Below are 18,706 nucleotides of genomic sequence, written 5' to 3' on the forward strand. Positions count from 1 at the left end.
AAAAATGAAAAAAAAAAAAAAAAAGAACTCAAAAAGTATAAGCTAGGACAGCCATTTCAACTCAACTTCAGGAATGACTGTCTACTTAAAGACGATTAACAGTTGTTTGCGCTAGTGTCTGCCACAGGAGGCATCCAAACAGTGGCTAAGATGGCTGAGATCATAAGGCTGGATCACCCACAAGGGTCTGTCTGTTGCCTGTAGGATTCAGTCAGACACTAGACTATGGGATTAGATCAATGGATGCCAACCTTTCAAAACCTAGATCCCTTCTATTAACCCACATCCCAGTCCCTAACCAGAAAAGCTCGTATCTAACAAATATACCTCATTTCTTAGATGTGGGCCCAGGATTAAGCCCTTCCTGTTTTATCAAGGGGAAGCAGCTTTTGGAAACAACAGAAATAACTTTAAAATAATGAATAATTTGAAGAGCCCTGAGTTCGGGAGCACTTACACAGATAATCTTCCACATCTCATCTAACCCTGAGATTCTATATGAGCTACTTCATAAGCAGACTTTTGTATGAAGAAGCCCTATGAAATACACTGCTGTATTTGCCAGAAGAATCATACTGAGGATGTTGTTTTATTTATTACACAGTAGGTCCTTGAGACCTTCTGAGCCTCTCCCTGGGTTTAGTATAGGAAAGCTGGTAGGAAAGCTGGGCTTTTCTGGGTACAGTACTATTTGGACTTATGGACATGATGAATTGCATAACTGAAAATGTTTTTCCCTATACCAGGAGTCAACAAATTTTAATTTCTTAAAGGACCAGATAATATTTTCAGCTTCCAGGCCATGTAGTCTCTGTCACAACTACTCAACTCTGTCACTGTAGCATGACAGCAGTCATAGGCAAAAAGTAAACAAGGGGGCATGGCTGTGTTCTAATAAAGCTATTTACGGAAATAGGCAACTGGCCGAGTCAGCTGCCCCTGTCTCTGTACCGTTTGTTGATTGCTAGTACGCTGAGAGCCAAGTTTGGGGATCCCCTTTAGCAAGTAGAACCTCACAGAATAGATCTTTTTTGTAGTCACTTCACTGTTTTATCTTTCCTTTGGGCTGGCTGCCTCAACTACCTATTTTTAATTTAATCTGGCTGTGTTGTGAAATTTCTCTAAGATGCTGAAAATATTTTTCAGAAAAAGATGGCGTATAAATAAAGTAAAAGATTTGATCCAGACTGCTTTGTCTTTAAACATTAAGGAAAGTCAGTTACGCTCGGCGGGATGGACTGTGGTGTCAGGCAAAGCCCCCTTACTTCATTCTCCCCAAATTTGGCTTCCTAAGGGAGGAACAGGCATAGACCTAGGGACCTAAGTTCTGCTTTAAGTCCATACACCAGTGTACCCTCAGTTCAAAATTGACACTGTATTTTTTTTTAATGATTGTGTCCAGGAGTTGACAGAGGGCTGGTTAGTGCTTTGGTTGGCAGGTTACTCATCCCAGCTGGAAAAACATCACTCTGACTCAGGGACATATTCATTTGAAAAGCTATGTCTGGGATTTAACTGGAGCCTAGGAGACTTCGGGGGAGACACCCTCAGGCAATTCCTTTCGTAGTAATAAATGAATAAATAGTAATAATAGTAGTAATTTGTAGTAATAAATGAGACTTTTCACTTTAAGGCTCATAAGACATTGGAAATACAAACATTCAGAAATTTAACTTCTGGATTTTGTGGTGGAGCAGGAAAAAACCCTGGAGTGGAAGTTGGGTACCCTGAGTTTTAGTCCCGACACTGCCATTGTTCCTTAAACTTGAAAATGAATAAAACAGTAAGATTTTATGGTTCACTAATATATGAATAATATGTAATAATTAGAGCTGCCCTTTACTGAGCATCGCCATCTACCCTGTGCCGGGATTTTATGGAATGGAGGATAAAAGTTAGAGACTAAGGAATTCGCTTCAAGTCACGAACCTGAGTGTGTCTACCCTAAAGCCCACGCTCTCTCCATTACCTCAATCTGCTTTTCTAGCCCTGTATCTTGCAGAGTTTTATTACAGACTTTACAGAACCTCTGTGTATGGTGAAAACATAGGGTGGTATGCTTTCAGCCTGGTCAACAAGTATAAATCTAACTTCTAAAATGCTGCTAACGAATACTGCATTCATCAACATGGTAATGTTACCAGGGTCACTCAAGGGTGCCAAGTCTTGTGAGGTCCTCCACAGCACCCTGTGAGGACACCGTAAGTGTTTAAAGGCTGGAAAGTCAGCTTTCAGTAATGGGTTTGAGCAACCTATGAGGCTGGCCAATTGACTTGTTTTTTTCAAACCTAGAATTTATTCTCTGGCTTAGCCCTCAATTCCTACCAGGTCTCTTTCTTTCCTAATTATTCCTTGGAAAATACTGCTCCCACTTACCTCAACCATTTTGTGTTTTCAGAATCTGCCCTATCCCCATCCTAATTTGGGGACTAAAAGAGAAGGAATAATGAGGAAAGGCACTCTCCGTAAACAAGCCCTACCATGGACTCTGGAAAATAATTTCTGGTTCTGCTCCACTAGACACAGACTGGCTTTTTTTTTTTTTTTCTCAGTCATTTTAACCTGTTCTTAGTGAGAGTGAAAGGGGAATGGAAGTGGGCTAGAGCGCTTTTAGGTCCAGATCCTTTCTTTGAAAACATCTCAGCTCTGACCTTTGACAAAGGACACTGACCTATGAAACCAGATATGTAGTCCTGGCTTCACTATTAATCCAAAGTGCCCTGTGGGCAAATCACTTCCCCTTTCTGTCACATCTACCAATCCCGTGAAATGAGGCGATAGGCCAGGAAATTAAGCACTCTTTCTGCTGTCTCTTTCCATTATAAACTCCCTCCATCTATTTCTTAAATGTACAGTTACATCTCCGGAGTGTCAAGAGGTGGAAGGGTCATGAGGACCACCTAGTCAAAACCACTTATTTCACAGAAAATGGGAGGTTCAGGAAGGTCCAGCCATTTGCCCGCAAATCACAGAGTTAGAGGCAGGGCTAGGCCTAGAAACCAGGTCTTTTCACTTTGCCACTTGACTGTCTTAATATCCCCTGCACACAAGCACAGCTCTTTACAACCCACTTAATCCTGACAATTCTCAGAAAATAGGAATCACTACTGGCCCCATTTTGTAGACGAAGCAACCGAGCCCCTTGGAGTTTTAATGACGTGGCCCAAGCCAGAGGGCTGGGGTCAGTGCTAGGCAGAGGAACATGGTCCCCTCCCGCCCGTCCTGGGGCCTCACCCTCGAGGAGGCGGCAACGCTGGTGGAAAGTGTAGCAGGTCTGGTCCTTGTACAGCGGATGCTCGTGAATCGGGGGCAGGCGGCGAAACTTTGGATGCGTCCAGCCAGGATCCCAGGGAGGGAAGACCGGCCGCGCTAGCCCGGGCATGAAGTGCATCTTCCCCGCGTAGGTGATGGGCTCCAGTCCAGGGATTTCGTATACCCTGTCTGGGGGAGGAGGCTCGGGCTTCCGCGTGGAGCGCACGCCCCACTCGTACGCCCCACGTCTCGGGGCCCCGCAGCCCCCAAGGCCGAGCCGTCCGGGGCGAGCCAGCGCCCGCCTTGCGGGCCCCGATGCCAACGCCATACCGATCTGGTCTCTTCAAGACCTCCACCTGGACGCCGCCATCTTCCCGTGCGCAAGGCCTGCTAGGAACGAAAGGGGATGGGCGCCAAGGCTCGTTCTATGAGTGGCAGCCCCTTGAACTAATCAAAGTCAGGACATCCTTGTCTTGCCCCACCCCGCAGGCCGTCCGCATGTTTTCATAGGTGGGGACCGGGGAGGAGGGAACCTGAAGTCCTCACACGAGGGGAAGCGCAGGAGTGTAGGTGAGTGGTCGTGGTTGGGCTGGGAAGCGACTAGGAGAACAGCAGGACTTGAAACTGCATCCTAGGGCAACCCGGACCGCTAACGAGTAGTTAGAGCTTGAGCAAGGCACTTCCCTCTGAGCCCCAGTGTCCCTCGCTGTAAAAACTAGCGCACCTGTACAGCGCCGGCACGTAGTGGGTGCGTTTTAAGTTTTCTTTCTTCTCCACCCACTTCTCTCTGCTTCGGGCACTTTTACCGTGCCCCTTCCCTGAGCCTGAGAGTGACCCCGTCCTCCACACCGGCGCCGCACCCTACCGCTCGTAGCGCAAGCCTCTTCCCCAGCGCCGAAAGTGAGTTACTTTCCTCCCTTTCCCTCGAGATTTCCCTTTTCGCCTCCTGGAATCAGTGGAGGCCAGAGCGATGGAGGCGTTCTTTTGCGCATTGAGCAACATCTATGTATCAGATGCCCACTGTGTGTCAAGCGTTGTGTTTGCGTTTGTGAATAAAATAGATGTGCGATGTAGAACTTAGTTTAATGGGCGAAATAGACAAAGCAAATAAGTAAATAAAGCAGTTACAATACACACACACTTCCTATCCCCAGTTATTTTTCTCTTTAGCATTTGACGCTAACATACTATGTTTTCCATAGTATGTTCTGTATGTATGTTTAATAACCATTTCTCACTACAATGTGAGCTCCATGTGTGCAGGGGTTTCTGATTCTTCACTGCTGTACCCCCTGCCCCTAGAACAGTGCCTGACAGGTAAGAAATATATGTTTAATGAATGAATACTAATAGAAACAAATAGGGTGCATGGTAGAGAATGAGAAAGGGGAGGTTCAGGGAGGGCCTCTGAGGGGAGTTGACCTTTAAGCAAAGCCTGAAGGGTGAGGCCAGTCATCCAGGCAGAGCTACAACATGTGTGGAGGCCTTGCTTAAATTAAGGTGGTGCCTCTAAGATGGAAAGGTAGAGGCTGAGAGGAGGCATGAACCAGGTCTTTAAAATTCATTACTGACACGGCCCACTCCTCTACCAATTTCTAACGTACCGGAGAAAATGAGATTATTGAAACATGAAGGAAAAGGTAAATTTAAGGCAATAAATCCGAATAACCTTCGCAATGTATAGCATTTTACAGCTCTTTCACTTATCTTGTTTTATCTTGCAAAAATTGCAGGATGTAAGAAATCGGCATACAGAGGGGACCAGACGTCATTCCCTCGTATACATACCTGGTATATAACACGCAATAAAAATGGGCTGAGTTGATGTAACACCATGCTAGGCTGCAAGATCTGTGAAGGTAGAGCCATGTCCTATTTACCGCTGCTGTATCCCAGCATCTAGCACTGTGTGGCTCCCAGACCTTGTTTGTAAACTGATGAGCACCCACCACTCACCGGAGCCTTCCAAATGCCAGGCCTGTGCTTCGTGGTAGAATACAGAAAGAATAAGACACCACCTTTGCCCTCAAAGGGGTCCTAGCCTGCCCCTCTTTTCTGAAATCATAGAACCAGCAGTAGAACCAGGTTTGCTGAAGCCAGACCCTTTCCTCTATAAGAGAAAGATTTATTGCACACAGAGGGACTGCCCTTCTAAAACCAATGATAGTAAGTAGTAAGAAAATCTGGACACATTCTGGTCAGGAAGAGCCTTTGGGCATCAGGCAAGAAGATCAAATTCAATCCAGTAGGCAATGGGGAGTAGGAGATTGCTAATCAGGGGACTGGTGTGATCAGAGCTGGTGGCATGTGTGCTGATGGATGGTGCAGACAGACTGGAAGCACATCTTTTGGGCCCATGGGAAGCTCCCGTGTAAATGGATGTGGGAATCAGGAAAAGTGGAGATCTTAAAGGTCAGGACTCCTGGGACGTGATTGGTAACCAAGAAATGGGACTTCTGGGTCCTCTGGCGGACTTGGTGGTTTGCACAGATTTCTCTGCCCTTCCACAGATTTCTCCTACATCTTGAGCCTAGCTCTTATGCATGAATAAAATTAGTGCTGTTGGGAGGCTCCACGGTGCCCATAAAATTCAGTGACAATCTGGCAAGTTCCACAGGCAAATCCATGTAAAACAGAGTTGGGCCCCTGCTCTGTCCCAGCCTAGTGCCAGGCACTGGGAATTAGAGATGAAGACACCCTCCCCCCTGTCCTCCAGAAGTGTGAAATCTAATGACAAAGAGCACCAGCCTGGAGACATAAGAGATCCAGGTGTGCGTACTAATTTTACCACTTCCTGACTGAGGCCTCTTCTGTGAAATGAGAAAGAGCATGGCCTACCCCTATGACTGTTGGGAAGACTGAATGAGGCAGTGCAAAGTGCTTAGCATAGACTCTGGCCCAGTAAGGGGCACCTATTCTTATAATGGTTATTATCTGTTTAGTAGATGACTCTCCCACTAGTCCAGGAGCTCCTACATAGCAGAGACAAGTGTCACTCACCTCTGCCTCCAGCATCTCATTCAGCGGGCCTGCCGAGTAAGTGTATATGTGGCAAGAATGAATGAATGGGAAGAAATCAAAGGCTGGAGCTCTTAGAGGTAGTTTCATTTTAGAGGAGTAATATTTACATCAGATAATGTTCTGTTACATCAGCCTTCCCCGTAGTTCTGTTCTCAGTCAAGAGGGAGGGAATACTCTGTTTTACATGGATTTGCCTGTGGAATTTTAAATTAGTTGTTTGCTTGAGACGATCAGGTCTATTTCTATTTATATAAACTGTGGCATTCCACATGTAAATATGGAGAACCTTGATAAATCCCAAACTGCCCTTACAGAAATATCTCAGAATAAATCATAGCCATTTAACTTTTCCTTCCTGATCTGTCTTTCAGACTGTATTTACCTAACAGCCCTGAAACCAAGCACCTTCCCTCCCTCCCTCTCTCCCTCCCTTCCTCCCTCCTTCTCTTCCTACCTTCTTACCTTCCTTCCTTTCTTTCATATAACACACATATTTTTGAATATACACTGTGCTGTTTCATAAAACGAATAAAAAACAAATCTCTGCTCTCAAGGAGTTCACAGCCTCAGAGAGGAGAAAGACATGTAAACATGTAACTTCTGAATGGCATGAAATGCTATGAGATAGAGTCATTCATTTGAAGAGTATTTACTGAGCCCCTACGATGACCAGGCTGGACCAAGTGCGGCGAGTGCTTGCAGGAGGGAGTGAAGCCAAGCAGGCCCTCACAGAAGTCCCCAGCCTTCTGTTCTCTTCCTTTACCCACTGGTCATCCCTCTCTTGGTGTCAGTTACCCAGCTCTCCATCTCCAGACTCGTATACCCAGACATGTTTAATCCAGCTGACACCTGGTTTTTACACTTGGATGCCCCATGGGCAGTCAGCATTCCTCAAACCTGAACTTATCATTTCCACCCACTTCTTCTTTCTCCTAAAACTCAACTTGTCTTGAGCTCACTTTCCACCCAGGAATCCAAGCCAGACACCTGAATGTCCCTTCAACCTCTCCGGCCCCCGACTCCCTCACCTCGCATCTAGTCAGTCTCTGTGTCCTATTAATTCCTTCTTCAGTATCTCTCTATTGACCCCTGTCCTCTCATCCTTCCTGAGCTGCCCTGGTCCAGGTCCTCGTTACTTTTCACCTGGACCATCACAACCTCCCATTCCTGTTTTCCTGTGGTTGGGGAACAATATGTTCTGAAACCAGACAGACCAGAGTTAAAATCCCAGTGCCACCATTTTAGGAGCTGTGTGGCCTCGGGTAAGTTATTAAACCTCTCCAGACCTCAGTGTTCCTGTCTATAAAATGTCACCTCCAGCACCAGCCTTGTTATGAAGATTAAATGAGATGTAGCAATTTGGTGGGTGACTCTCCAACAATGCTGAGTGAAAGAATATGATTCTGTTTATGCAGAGCTGGACTGTAGTGGTTAGGGTTGTAAACAGAGGTGACAAAACTAAGGAAATTAAGGGAATGCTTATATCAAAAGTCAAGATGACGGTTATAGGGGGCTCGGGTGATCAGGAAGGGACACTTAGCCTTTGGGATATTGCCAAGGTTCTTTTTACTTGACTGAGTGGTCGTTACAAAGGTGTTCTTTTATAACATTTTAGTTTATTTTTTGTAATTTTTATAATTATTTATTAAATTGTACCTATATGTTTGACTTCATCATTTGAAGTATTATAAAAAATTGAACGAGATTTTCTATATAAAGTGCTTAACCCAGTAGTCAGAGCACAGGAAAAGGTCAGGAAACCTTGATTGCCAGCTCTGATATGACCTGTTTGCCTGCCTCCCCCGCCGGGCACCACGTCCCAGGGTGGATTCATCCCTGTCCCCAGTGCTCACACAGAGCATGGCACCTGCAGGCTTCGGGGAGAATGGGAGGAGTAGAGGTGACCAGAGTGTAACCACACGTTTTCCCTCCCCCAGACTGGCAAGGGAACGGGGCCTGGGCCGTGACCTCACAGAACCAGGCCTGCTCCAGAAGAGCGCCCAGTCATCCCTCCCAGGCTACCCAAGTTCAATGCCGATGGATGAGAAAGAGGAGGATGACGATGAGGAAACCTGGCTGCAGCTTCGGCCGGTGGAGCCCTTGCCCTCCCAGTGCTGCGGCAGCGGCTGCTCACCCTGTGTGTTCGACCTCTATCAGCGAGACCTGGCAAGGTGGGAGGCAGCCCGAGCCAGCAAAGACAGAGGCCTGCTGAGAGGGAAGGAGTCCCAGGTGAGGGGGCGCTGCTCCTCAGACAGCCTGGCCTTGCTCAGCCCTGCGCACTGTACCTGTTCAGGGAACCTTTCCCTGACTCTGCACAGCAAAGAAAAAAGAGTGTGCTCACTGGAAACAGACAGAGCCAGGTTCAAAGCCTGGCCCTGAGCTGGGTGTGGGGCATCCCAGGAGTGAATGGGGTGTGGGCATTTTATAGGAGAGCGAGATCTGTGAGTTACGGCATTCAGAGAAGGCTTCCCGGAGGGGGTACAGGTGCGGTGGAATGTTAAGGGCAGTGGGCTGAGATTTAGAAGACGTGAATTTGAGTCCCTGCTCGTGGTATGACCTCGGACAAGTAAGTCCCTACCACACAGGCCTCAGTTTCCCCACGTGTAAAGTAAGGATATTAGATTAGATCATCTTTAAGTTCCCATCAGTTCCTAAATTCTGCAAATCAGGATCTTTAGCAGGTTTGAAGGATGGGTGGGCTGTTCATACATTGGAGATGAGTGTTCTGGACAGAGGTCCCAGCTGGAGCAAATGAAGGCTCACAGGTGGGAGGCAGCAGGGTTTTGGGAGAGGACGGAGAAGAGTGGCATCTGATGCATGGGAGGTAAAGCGAGGCCTGAGGGTCGTTCACACCTGAGTGTCCAGCTAAGACACTTTATCCTGGGGCTGAGGGGAGGGAGCCATGGAAGGCTTAAGAGCGGGGTGAGCACAGCATAAAGGTCTCTGGCAGTTTTTAGATCAGAGCATGAAAGGCAAGTAAGGTGGGGCCACTCTCTATTATAACAGAAAACTTACCAGCCAGGATAGCCTCTCGTTGGGGAAAGTGGGAAGGATGCTTGTGGGTGCTTGCATGTCTCTTGAGCCCCAGCTCCCAGCTGTTGGATATTATCCTTTTGCAGAGCTGCCCCTCCAAGCTTAACCCAGAGACCTTCCTGGCCTTCCACATCAGCGCCATGGACAAACTCACTAAGGACACCTACCGTATCCAGTTTGCACTACCCGGGAACAGCCAGCTCAGCCTGCGGCCTGGCCAGCACCTCATCCTACGGTACACTCAGGCAGTGGGAGGATCAAAGCTTTGCCACCCTGCTTTTCCATTTGCTAGTGTGTGACCTAGGGCAACGGCTTAACCGCTACCTCCCCCCCCTCCCACCTCCGCCAACCCGCCAAGCCTCCATTACTCATCTTCAGAATAGACATAGTAACACATGACTCAGAGGGTTTTGGGGATTGAACTAGATAATCCATTTTCATAATAAATAATAATAACAGCAAATACTTTTATAGCACTTATATCCAAGGCACAGTTCTGGGTGCTTACAAGTATGAACTCATTTAATCGTCACAAAGTCCCGTGTGGTGTGTGCCGTTATCATACCCGAGAGGAAATTGAAGTCAGAGAGGTTCAGTGACTTGCCTAGGGTCACATAGTTAGGAAATGTTGGAACCAGGATTTGAGGGCAGGCACTGTGGCTCAAGAGGCTGCGGCATTAACCTAATATGATTAGCACCAGTTGATAGAAAGGACACTGCCATTGAGAGTAAGGGATTTGGCCAGTATCACTCCGCTAATAAGTCATGGAGCCAGGATTCAAACCCAGATTACCGGCTCCTGAGTTACACTCTTCATCGCTCCTCTGAACTTCCTTTTTCCTCCCAGCCTACTTTTGCAGCCTCCTCCCACCTCTGACCCCACCCTCACCTGTACAGGAACAAGACCCTTTGGGACCTCCAGATGTCGGCCTCTGCCAGGCAGCCGACTGTCTGGGTCTGAGGCAGTCTGACTCTATGGGAATCATCAGGATATACGTGGTCAGAATTTGGGAGCATGTGGCATGGAAAGAGGGAAGGCGGAGGACTGAACCCTGGCCACTCTGGCATTTATGGTATTCACAAGAGAAGGAGCCAACAAAAGAGACAGAAGGTGCAGCCAGAGGAGAGGAAAACCAGGAGAGAGCATGTTACAGGTCACACTCCGGTCACTTGCCTCGAACTGACCCCTGAGGCTTGTGCCCAGCTCGTTCTGGCCTGTGGCCAGGCTGATGGGCCTTAATGCGCACTCTTCCAGTGGACGGGAGGGGCCACAGGACAGGCCACAGCCCATGCAACCTACCGTCCGTCCGTATATCAGGGATGCCCAGCGCTCCCAGCCTCTGCGCTGGTCCCTCTCCTCCACCCTCTATGCCACTCCCGTGACATTCCTAACACATGGTGCTGGCTATGTCACTCCCTGTTCCAACCCCTGGTGCTCCACAGTGCCTCCCCAGTGACATCCTAACCCAGGGCCCCAGCTTCCTTTCCCACCAAGTTCTCCCTCCCCCACACGTGCCCCTTGTCCCGGCTTCATGAGCCACTCGCCAGTTCCTGCCCTGCATTATCCTACCTCTAAGCTTTTGCCGGGGCCATTCCCCTGCCTGGAATCGCTTCCCTTCCTGTCCCCATGGCCACCTGTCAGTGGCCTGTTCATTCTTTAATCCCCAGCTCCAGGAGGCCTCCTGAGGTTCCCCCAGTGAGAATGACGACTTCCTCCATAGCATGTCAGTTTGCCTGTGTTGTAGCAAATGTCACAGTGCTCTGCATGCAGGCCACGCCATATGTGTTTGTTATTTTCTCATTTGTTCCACAAGCATCTATTGAATATTTCTGTCTAGCTCCCCCACTTTTGATGCACTAGGGCAGGGCCCTTTTAACCTTTGCATACCTCAGAGAAGAGAGTTTTGCACGTGGTAGGACTCGAGAGGAGTGCTGAGGTGCTTGCAGGGAGCTCTGAGGAGGAGCGGTGAGGAATGTGGCTCTGCAGTCAGAGCTACGTGTGAATTCTAGGTGTGTGACCTTGGGCAATTGGCTTTCCTTCGCTAAGCCTCAGTGTCCTCATTTGGCTTATTGTTTGGGTTGAATAAGACAGTGCATATAATGTGCTTGGTGTATAGTAGGCATTTTAGGTGACAAGGCTGCTAGTACTGGTATTCATGATGATCGTCCTGGCCCCTGGGTGACAGCATTGTGGAGAGGACTCATGCATGGGGCTGGACTTTGGCAGAGGGCGCCTTTGATGCTCCTGGCACATGGTAGTGAGTGTTCAGTGAATGTTAGACACCTGTTAACCACAGCTGTTTTTCCCTTTATCATTCTATGGTTGAGAAGAGGTCAGGAAAAAACCTTAGTGATGTCCTCAAAACAGATCACATCATCCGGGTACTTTCTGAAGCACTCTCCCATCTCTAATCCCAGTGGAACCACACAGCAGGGACGTAGGTGGCCACGTTTTACACAAGGCGCAGAGAAGGGATTAATGACCTGCCCAGGGTCTCACAGCCAGCACATGGAAGTGGGGAGCCCCGTGTTCCTTTTATCTGCTCTACCTTGCTTGCCCTTCAATGAGGACCACTAGGGATGACCGGACCCCACTTTCACTTCCACCGTTCTGGGAGAGTAGGTACTGTAAGGGTTTGTTGAATGACTGGCTACTCCCTGACTGAATGCTTCTCTTTCCCAGAGGGATAGTTGATGACTTAGAAATTCAGAGAGCTTATACGCCCATCAGTCCTGCCAACGCAGAAGGATACTTTGAAGTTTTAATCAAGGTAAGCTGGTTCACATGATGCTCTAAGATGTTGTGGAGGGGAACTCCTGTTTGCCAGCTTAGTTGGGACGGGGCAGTTCCCCCCGATGTGAGAAAAACCAGTGTTCCCATGGGAGGAGGCTGACTTGAGGGAAGACTGGGGACAGTGAAGAAGGCTTTCTCCCATCTCCTTTCCTGGCCGGGCGGCTGCTGGACCACCAAGAGAGGGAACATTCCTGACAGATTTTATAAAAAGGAGACTCAGACTGAGAAAGTTCAAGCTGTTCCTTCTCGTTTTCTTGTCTGTCAGTGGAGAGTGAGCACTGAGCCTAGGAAGAGGGGGAACCAAGCTGCTTAGCACCTATGGTGTGCTGGGCACTGGTGTCCAGATGAGTCAGACAAGGACAGACATGAGCCTGTCCTTGGACAGAAGACCAATCTGGGACACTACAGTGTGATAGACACCATGACAGGAGACCCCACAATCCAACCCAGGGTAGCTGGAGTTGTGGGGAAGCAGGCTGGACCCCCTGGCAGAAGATCTGGGTTTGCCCTGTATATTTTCAGTTGACTGGGGAACTAGAGGGAAATGTGGGAAGGACGCTCTGAGTGCTGGGATCAGCGTGTGTTTAACAGCAAGGGAGGCGTGATTGGGGAACTGGTTATCATTTGTCCTGGGTCAGAAGGGGTGTGCAAGGAAACGATGGATGTGGAAGAACTTGTGGACCAAGCTAACCTGAGGTCACCTCTGGGGGAGGTGGGCAGGGGCCGGGGCATTTGAGTTGGGCCTTAAAGGAGGAGTTCAAATTGGCAGTGGCAGGGAGTGGCACTCCAGGCCAAGGGGACGGCTAACCAAAGGCAGGGAGGGTGAAACAGGACAGGGTCTTGTGGGAACTATACGCGGCCTGAGTGGCAGGAGGAGAGGTGCTGTGGGTGGTGAGAGGTGGCAGAGATGAGATGAACAAGGTGGGTTGGATACAAATCACCCCAGAGACCCAAAGAATAGGCTCCAAATGTATAAGAAGTCATGAAGGTCCAATTATGTGGGAAAAATAATTAGGTGGGACTACATGTAATACTGTAACATTTTTTAATTACAGCAGTTTCATAAGGGTCAACCTAATAAATATATAGCTCTCGATCATTATTTCCCAAATGGAACCCTAGGGAACACCGTTGTTTAAGAATAGCATTCACATCCTTGATCTCCCTTGTAGGACAGGAATTATTAGCGCTATTTCTTTGATAAGCAAACCGAGGCCCTGGGAGAACCCGAGGCTCCACAGCAAGTAACTAGAGCAGCTGGCCGGTGGGTGAGCCCTGGCCTCCTGACTCCGAGACCCCAGCGCTGTCTCTGGCTCCCGTCCTCTCTGCCTGCTTTCAGAGCCCGTGTTTATTCCCTCACACATAAGCTTGGATGGGATCCCTTTTCCACACAACTGTTTGTCTGGGAGATTCCACAAATCCTCTCCAAATGGCCTGCGTCCCCAAGCTGCTTGTCTGGGTGTGTTTCTGTTGAAAGGATAAGCCTGGAGACAGTTCTTCAGGGCAGCTGGATATCTCCCAGCTGCAAGGCTGATTTTCTCCTCCGTTTACTGGAAAGCCTCTCTTTAGAGAGATGCTTAATTACCCCTAAGCCGCTGGCTAGGAAGAGCTGGAAATGTCTTTGCAAATGGGGAAGGCAGACGGCTTTTTTCAGGTTTGCCCTCCCGTGTAAATGGGAAGGAGGAACTCCCATTTCTCAGGCACCTTCTGGGCACCGGGCACTGCTTCTGCCTCTTTATTTTCATTATTTCGTTTCAACATCATAACCACCCTACAGAAGTCACATTGTCCCCATTTTACAGATGAAGAACCTGAAGCTCAGAAAGATGATGTCATTGTCCCTAGGCCCCTTGGGTAATATGATCCCAAGTGAAAGAGAAGTTCAGTGTCAGTCCTGTTTAACAAGTGTGTATTGAGCCATGCTCTGTGTGGGTGCTAGAGACATGGAAGAACCCTTCCTTACTCCTTGAGTACCATCTGCACTGTAGGCCTTTAAGGCCACAGCTGGGGCTGTACCTCTCGCGAGACTGGGGCCAGAAAACAAGGTGTGCTCTGAGACACAGCCTCCAGCAAGTTAGGTGGAAAACTGGAGCCTCACTCCTAGACCTCTTCCAGGTGAGCTGAGGACTTCCTTGGCTTTATACATATGGTGTCCAGGGAAGTCAGGGATGGTACTGGAGGTGGCTCTGGGTGCTTAAAAGCATGTCTGATGAGCAAAGCCCTGTCTCTCCTTCAAGCCTGGTTATAATCTCCTTCCAAACATCCTTCCAGTCCTGTTGTCCAGTGCTTCCCCCTCACCCTCACTCTACTGTGCCCACTTGCTGTTCCCAGCACATGACCTTGGCTGTCCTACCCCTGACCATACCATACCTGATGTCCAGAATCCTCTCTGCCTTCCCACTCCCATCCCCAGTGAATTCAGTCTTACTCAGCCTTCAAGGCCCGGCCCAAATGCTTCCTCCTTCAGGAAGCTATCCTCGATCCCACTCCGTTGGAAGGGATTGCACGTCCTTAGGGCTCTCCCAGCACTTTATCTTTCTCATGGAATATTGGGTGGTCTCTACCTTGTGTATGCCTGAGACTTAGGTTCCTCCTAGATTGTGAACTCCTTAAGGTGAGGGCCTGAGTCTGATGAACGGATTGACCGATTCATTCCTTCAGGTGTTTAGGAAGTCCTTTCCGTGGTTCAGGCGCCGGATTCTTTCGTGGAGCTTCAGGTGCAGCTGTCTCTGTAGCCTCAGCACGGTGCCTGGCATAGAGTGGGCAGGCCCCCAAGAACCGTAGACGGCCCTCCCCACATGGAGGAGTCCCCTCCCACAACCTTCATGTTTTTCATCCAGCCAGGAGACTGTAGGGTAGTGCAGAGATTTCAGATAAGTGGCCTACAGACTGACTCCAGCTCATAAATGTATTCGGTTTTGGCCTGTTCAGTGTTGTTGTTTTTTTAAAGATTTTATTGGGGAATTGGGGGAGGGGAACAGTGTTGGGGAATTGGGGAAGAGGAACAGACAAGTTGTTGTTCTTCAGTCTTTGTTGTGGAGGACGCTAGTTGCCATCTGGCTTCCCGTCGGCAGCTCGTGGCCTCTAAGCTCAAGGTGCCGAGTTCAATCTTAGTTGTGGGTGGGTGTAGCCACCATCCCATGCAGGAGTCGAACCAGCAGCCTTGTTGTTAAGAGCACATGTTCTATCCACTGAGCCATCTGGGCGTCAGCTCAGCTCAAGGTGCCGAGTTCAGTCTTAGTTGCGGGTGGGCATAGCTCACCATCGAACAGGCAATCTTGTTGTTACACCAGCTGAGCCATCCTGCCACCTGTTGGCAGCTCAGCGACAGCTCAGCTCAGGCTCAGTGTCACTGGCCCATGTGGGAATTGAACCGGCGGCCCTGTTGCTCAGAGCTCGCGCTCTTAAGCCAACTCTTAACCAACTGAGCCACTCGGCTGGCCCCTGTTTTGAATTAATTGCTGATATTTCAAAAATGGGAGAATTTACATAAAAATATGGACATCCTACTCTTATGGAAAATCAGAAAATCTGGCATAATCGGCCCCACAAATGATGTCCTGAAATCTACAGAGTAGTTTCCTCCTTTAGAAGGAGCATTCACTCCCCCATTCACAATAGTCCTCACTATTCCCTACTGCTCCCTGAGATGGAGGCTGAGTGTTCGTTGCCATTAATCATCTCATACCCAGTTCTTCACTCATTGGCATGTTACCTGCGTGGCCCCTTAGTTAGTTGAGACCTCTGTAGTGAAAGCTGGAGGTGCTGTGGATTCTCATCCCGGCCTCACCATGTCCCTTCTATGTAAGCTTCTGGGCCTCATTGGAAATTGGGAGCGACAGCACCAATTTCATGGGATGATTAGGAGGATTAAAAGAGATAACACATGTAAAGCACTTAGCATTGCAGACAGGGCTCCGGGTTAATGGCTGGCGTGTGTTGGCCGTGTGTGCCTGTCCCAATGAGGCCTCCCTGTGTTTGCTCCCAGTGCTACCAGACTGGGCTCATGTCCCGCTATGTCGAGTCCTGGAGAGCAGGGGACACAGCTTTCTGGCGAGGACCTTTCGGAGCCTTCTTCTACAAACCAAACCAGGTCAGTGCCAGCATCCTGAGTCCTCAGGAGACCCCTCCCAGTGTAGCCTCCAGGACTACAGTTTCAGGTTTCAAGCTATGGGTTCTCACTGTACCATTCTTCCTGAGCCCAAACCTAATCCCGAGAGTATCCCTGGGGCTGGGCATGGGAGGAGATGGAGCAGGCACTAAGAAACAGAATTTCCTGCCCAGGCTTCAGAATTACCCATGGCTGCCCATGGCTTAGAAAATCGAGACTCATGCACTTGGTGCTTAGAGCCCCTGTCCCAGCTCACCCTCAGATATCATTCCAGATTTACAGATTTAGTTACAAGACTGTGGAGAACCACCCCTTAAATATGCCCCATGGCTCCCTGCTTGGGAGGCCACCGCTTCCTAGCCTGGAATGTTCTTCTCATCTTCACGTTATGTTCAAAGCCTTCCCTGACGTTCCCAGGAAGAATCAGTAATTTCTCATCAGCTGGTGCGTATCTGGCGAGGAATTTGGCAGTATGTACCAAGAGTCAAGTCCTTTGACCCAGTGATTCCACTTCTGGAAGTCTATGGAAAGAATCCAAAATACCAACACTTTTGCACATGTTCATTGCAGCCTTATTTATAATAGCAAGAAATTAGAGATAACTGAATATCCAACAACAGGGGAACAGTGAAATTCACTGGGTTACAGGTACTTGAAAGAATATTATCCTGGGTTTTAAAATTATTTTTAGAAATGCTGCTATATGTTCATGCTATAAGATCAAGTGACAAATACTACGTACAAAACTGAATATACAACAGGCTGGCAAACTAAGTTAAAAATGCACAGAAGGGCTGGCCAAGTGGCTCAGTTGGTTAAGAAATCGCCCAAGAGTGCAAGCTCTGAGCAACAGGGTCGCCGGTTCGATTCCCGGCCTGAGCTGAGCTGCTGCAGAGCTGCCAACAAGATGGCAGGATGGCTCAGCTTAAAAAAAAAAAAAAAAAGCGCACAGAGAAAAATATGAAAGAAAATGCAATGAAATGTTAGCAGCTCTGGGTGATCAGATAATGAGTGATTTTTATTTTCTTCATTATACTTTTCAAATTATCCACAATGAACACCTATTATCTTTATAATTAGGAAAACAAAGCAAAACAAAAACAAATGGAAAAGAATGAATCATTCCTCTCCATTCTTTTTGTTTAATTTAAAAATAGCTTCTATCGTTTTTTTATTACAAATGCAATACATTTCATTACAAAAAAAAATCAGCAGACATGGAGAGGTAAAAAGAAGAAAATAAAGAACATCTACAGGCCATCCACCCAGACATACCTTCCAAATGCTCTTTCACACATGGGTGTGTGTACAAGTGTGCACACGTATGTGTGTGTGATAATATCCAATGTGTATGTGGCACCTCCTCTGTGCCGGGCTCTGACTTTAGCACTTACCATGGAGTAACTCATTTAATCCTCACAAGAACCACTATGTACTTCTACCCCCATTTTACAGATATGTGGTGTGCATATATTACTACTCTTCTACAATATTCTCTAGTACTAACCATGCTCAGCCTTGCATTTTAGCTGATGGTGTCCCTGTGTTTCCCAGGCCCTTGAGGGCGGGGACTAGGAATTGTGTCCCCCCAACCTTGAAGGGCAGCTGATGAATGCGATCTTGACCACCTTTTCCAGGTGGAGCCTCTCCGTGCCTTGTGGCTGCTCCCCCGCATCTGTAGAACACCTCTGGAAAGCCCGTACTTCCTGTCTAGGGAGGTTGTAGGGCCCAACAGTGAGGAAGAAGAGATGGGGTCTCATACACTGACACTTGGCCCCTGATGGCGTCTAGGCTGGGCTCTTCCCCTGGGAGGAGGCTGGGGTGCTTTGGCCTTCTTCCCAGCCCTGTTGTGCTGCTGTGTGTCGTTTTCATTGCAGATGAACCTCACGACGTCAGCGCAGAGGACTAGTGCATTAGCATCTGCCTGTGCGTTCATTCCATAGATTTCCCAGGATCCCACCCAGGGCCAGGCTCCTGCTGGACCCTGGGGGCCCAAGATGGGTCAGAACAAGGCCCCTGTCCTCCAGAAGCACCAGTCTGATAGGGAGACAGACACACAAACAGATGACAACAACACAACATGACCAGTGTTGTGAGGAGGGGTGTGCAGAGGGCTGAGGGAAAACCAGGAGGGACCCCTGTCCCTGACTTGGGAAGTCTTCCCAGAGAAGAGCCTGAGCAGCGATGGGAGAAGGAGGAGGAACACGGCAGGCTAAAGACGGGGTGACTGGGAGAGCACAGATACAGGGCTGGATGGCATGGCCGGCAGGAGGGGCTCAGTGAGGGGGAGGATTCGAATTGCTAAGGCCCAGACTCTGCACCAGGCACTTTACGCCATCTCATTTAATCCTCACGACAATTCTGAGACAGGTGCTATTATGGGGAGGTGCTACTATTTTATCAGTGAAGAAACAGAGTGAAGAAAAGAGAAGTGAAAGGATTTGCCCAATCACGTGGCTAGGGATTTATACCTGGTTCTCTATGACTCCTGATAC

The 18,706-nt window shown here is 48.5% G+C and overlaps 2 protein-coding genes across 6 annotated transcripts in view; one reads left to right on the forward strand and one right to left on the reverse strand.

Moving 5' to 3' along the window:
- Positions 1–3,640, reverse strand: part of MRPL37 (mitochondrial ribosomal protein L37) — a 15,051-nt gene extending 11,411 nt beyond the window's left edge. Inside the window, exon 1 of the mRNA XM_019666438.1 lies at positions 3,235–3,640. Within this exon, the coding sequence (XP_019521983.1) occupies positions 3,235–3,580 (346 nt within the window). The 5' untranslated portion in view covers positions 3,581–3,640. The remainder of the gene's footprint in view (positions 1–3,234) is intronic.
- A 136-nt stretch (positions 3,641–3,776) lies between these two features.
- Positions 3,777–18,706, forward strand: part of CYB5RL (cytochrome b5 reductase like) — a 31,673-nt gene continuing 16,743 nt past the window's right edge. For 3 of the 5 annotated variants that reach the window (XR_002126663.1, XR_002126662.1, XM_019666433.1), the window contains exons 1-5: positions 3,777–3,822; positions 8,211–8,502; positions 9,393–9,541; positions 11,990–12,077; positions 16,089–16,193. Coding sequence is in view for 3 of the 5 variants with exons in the window: in XM_019666433.1 (XP_019521978.1) it covers positions 8,305–8,502; positions 9,393–9,541; positions 11,990–12,077; positions 16,089–16,193 (540 nt within the window). In the remaining 2 variants the exon portion in view is untranslated. The other 2 variants (XM_019666434.1, XM_019666435.1) reach the window with 2 other exon arrangements.

Source organism: Hipposideros armiger, unplaced genomic scaffold (assembly GCF_001890085.2).
Source record: "Hipposideros armiger isolate ML-2016 unplaced genomic scaffold, ASM189008v1 scaffold_469, whole genome shotgun sequence".
NCBI classification, from domain to species: domain Eukaryota; kingdom Metazoa; phylum Chordata; class Mammalia; order Chiroptera; family Hipposideridae; genus Hipposideros; species Hipposideros armiger.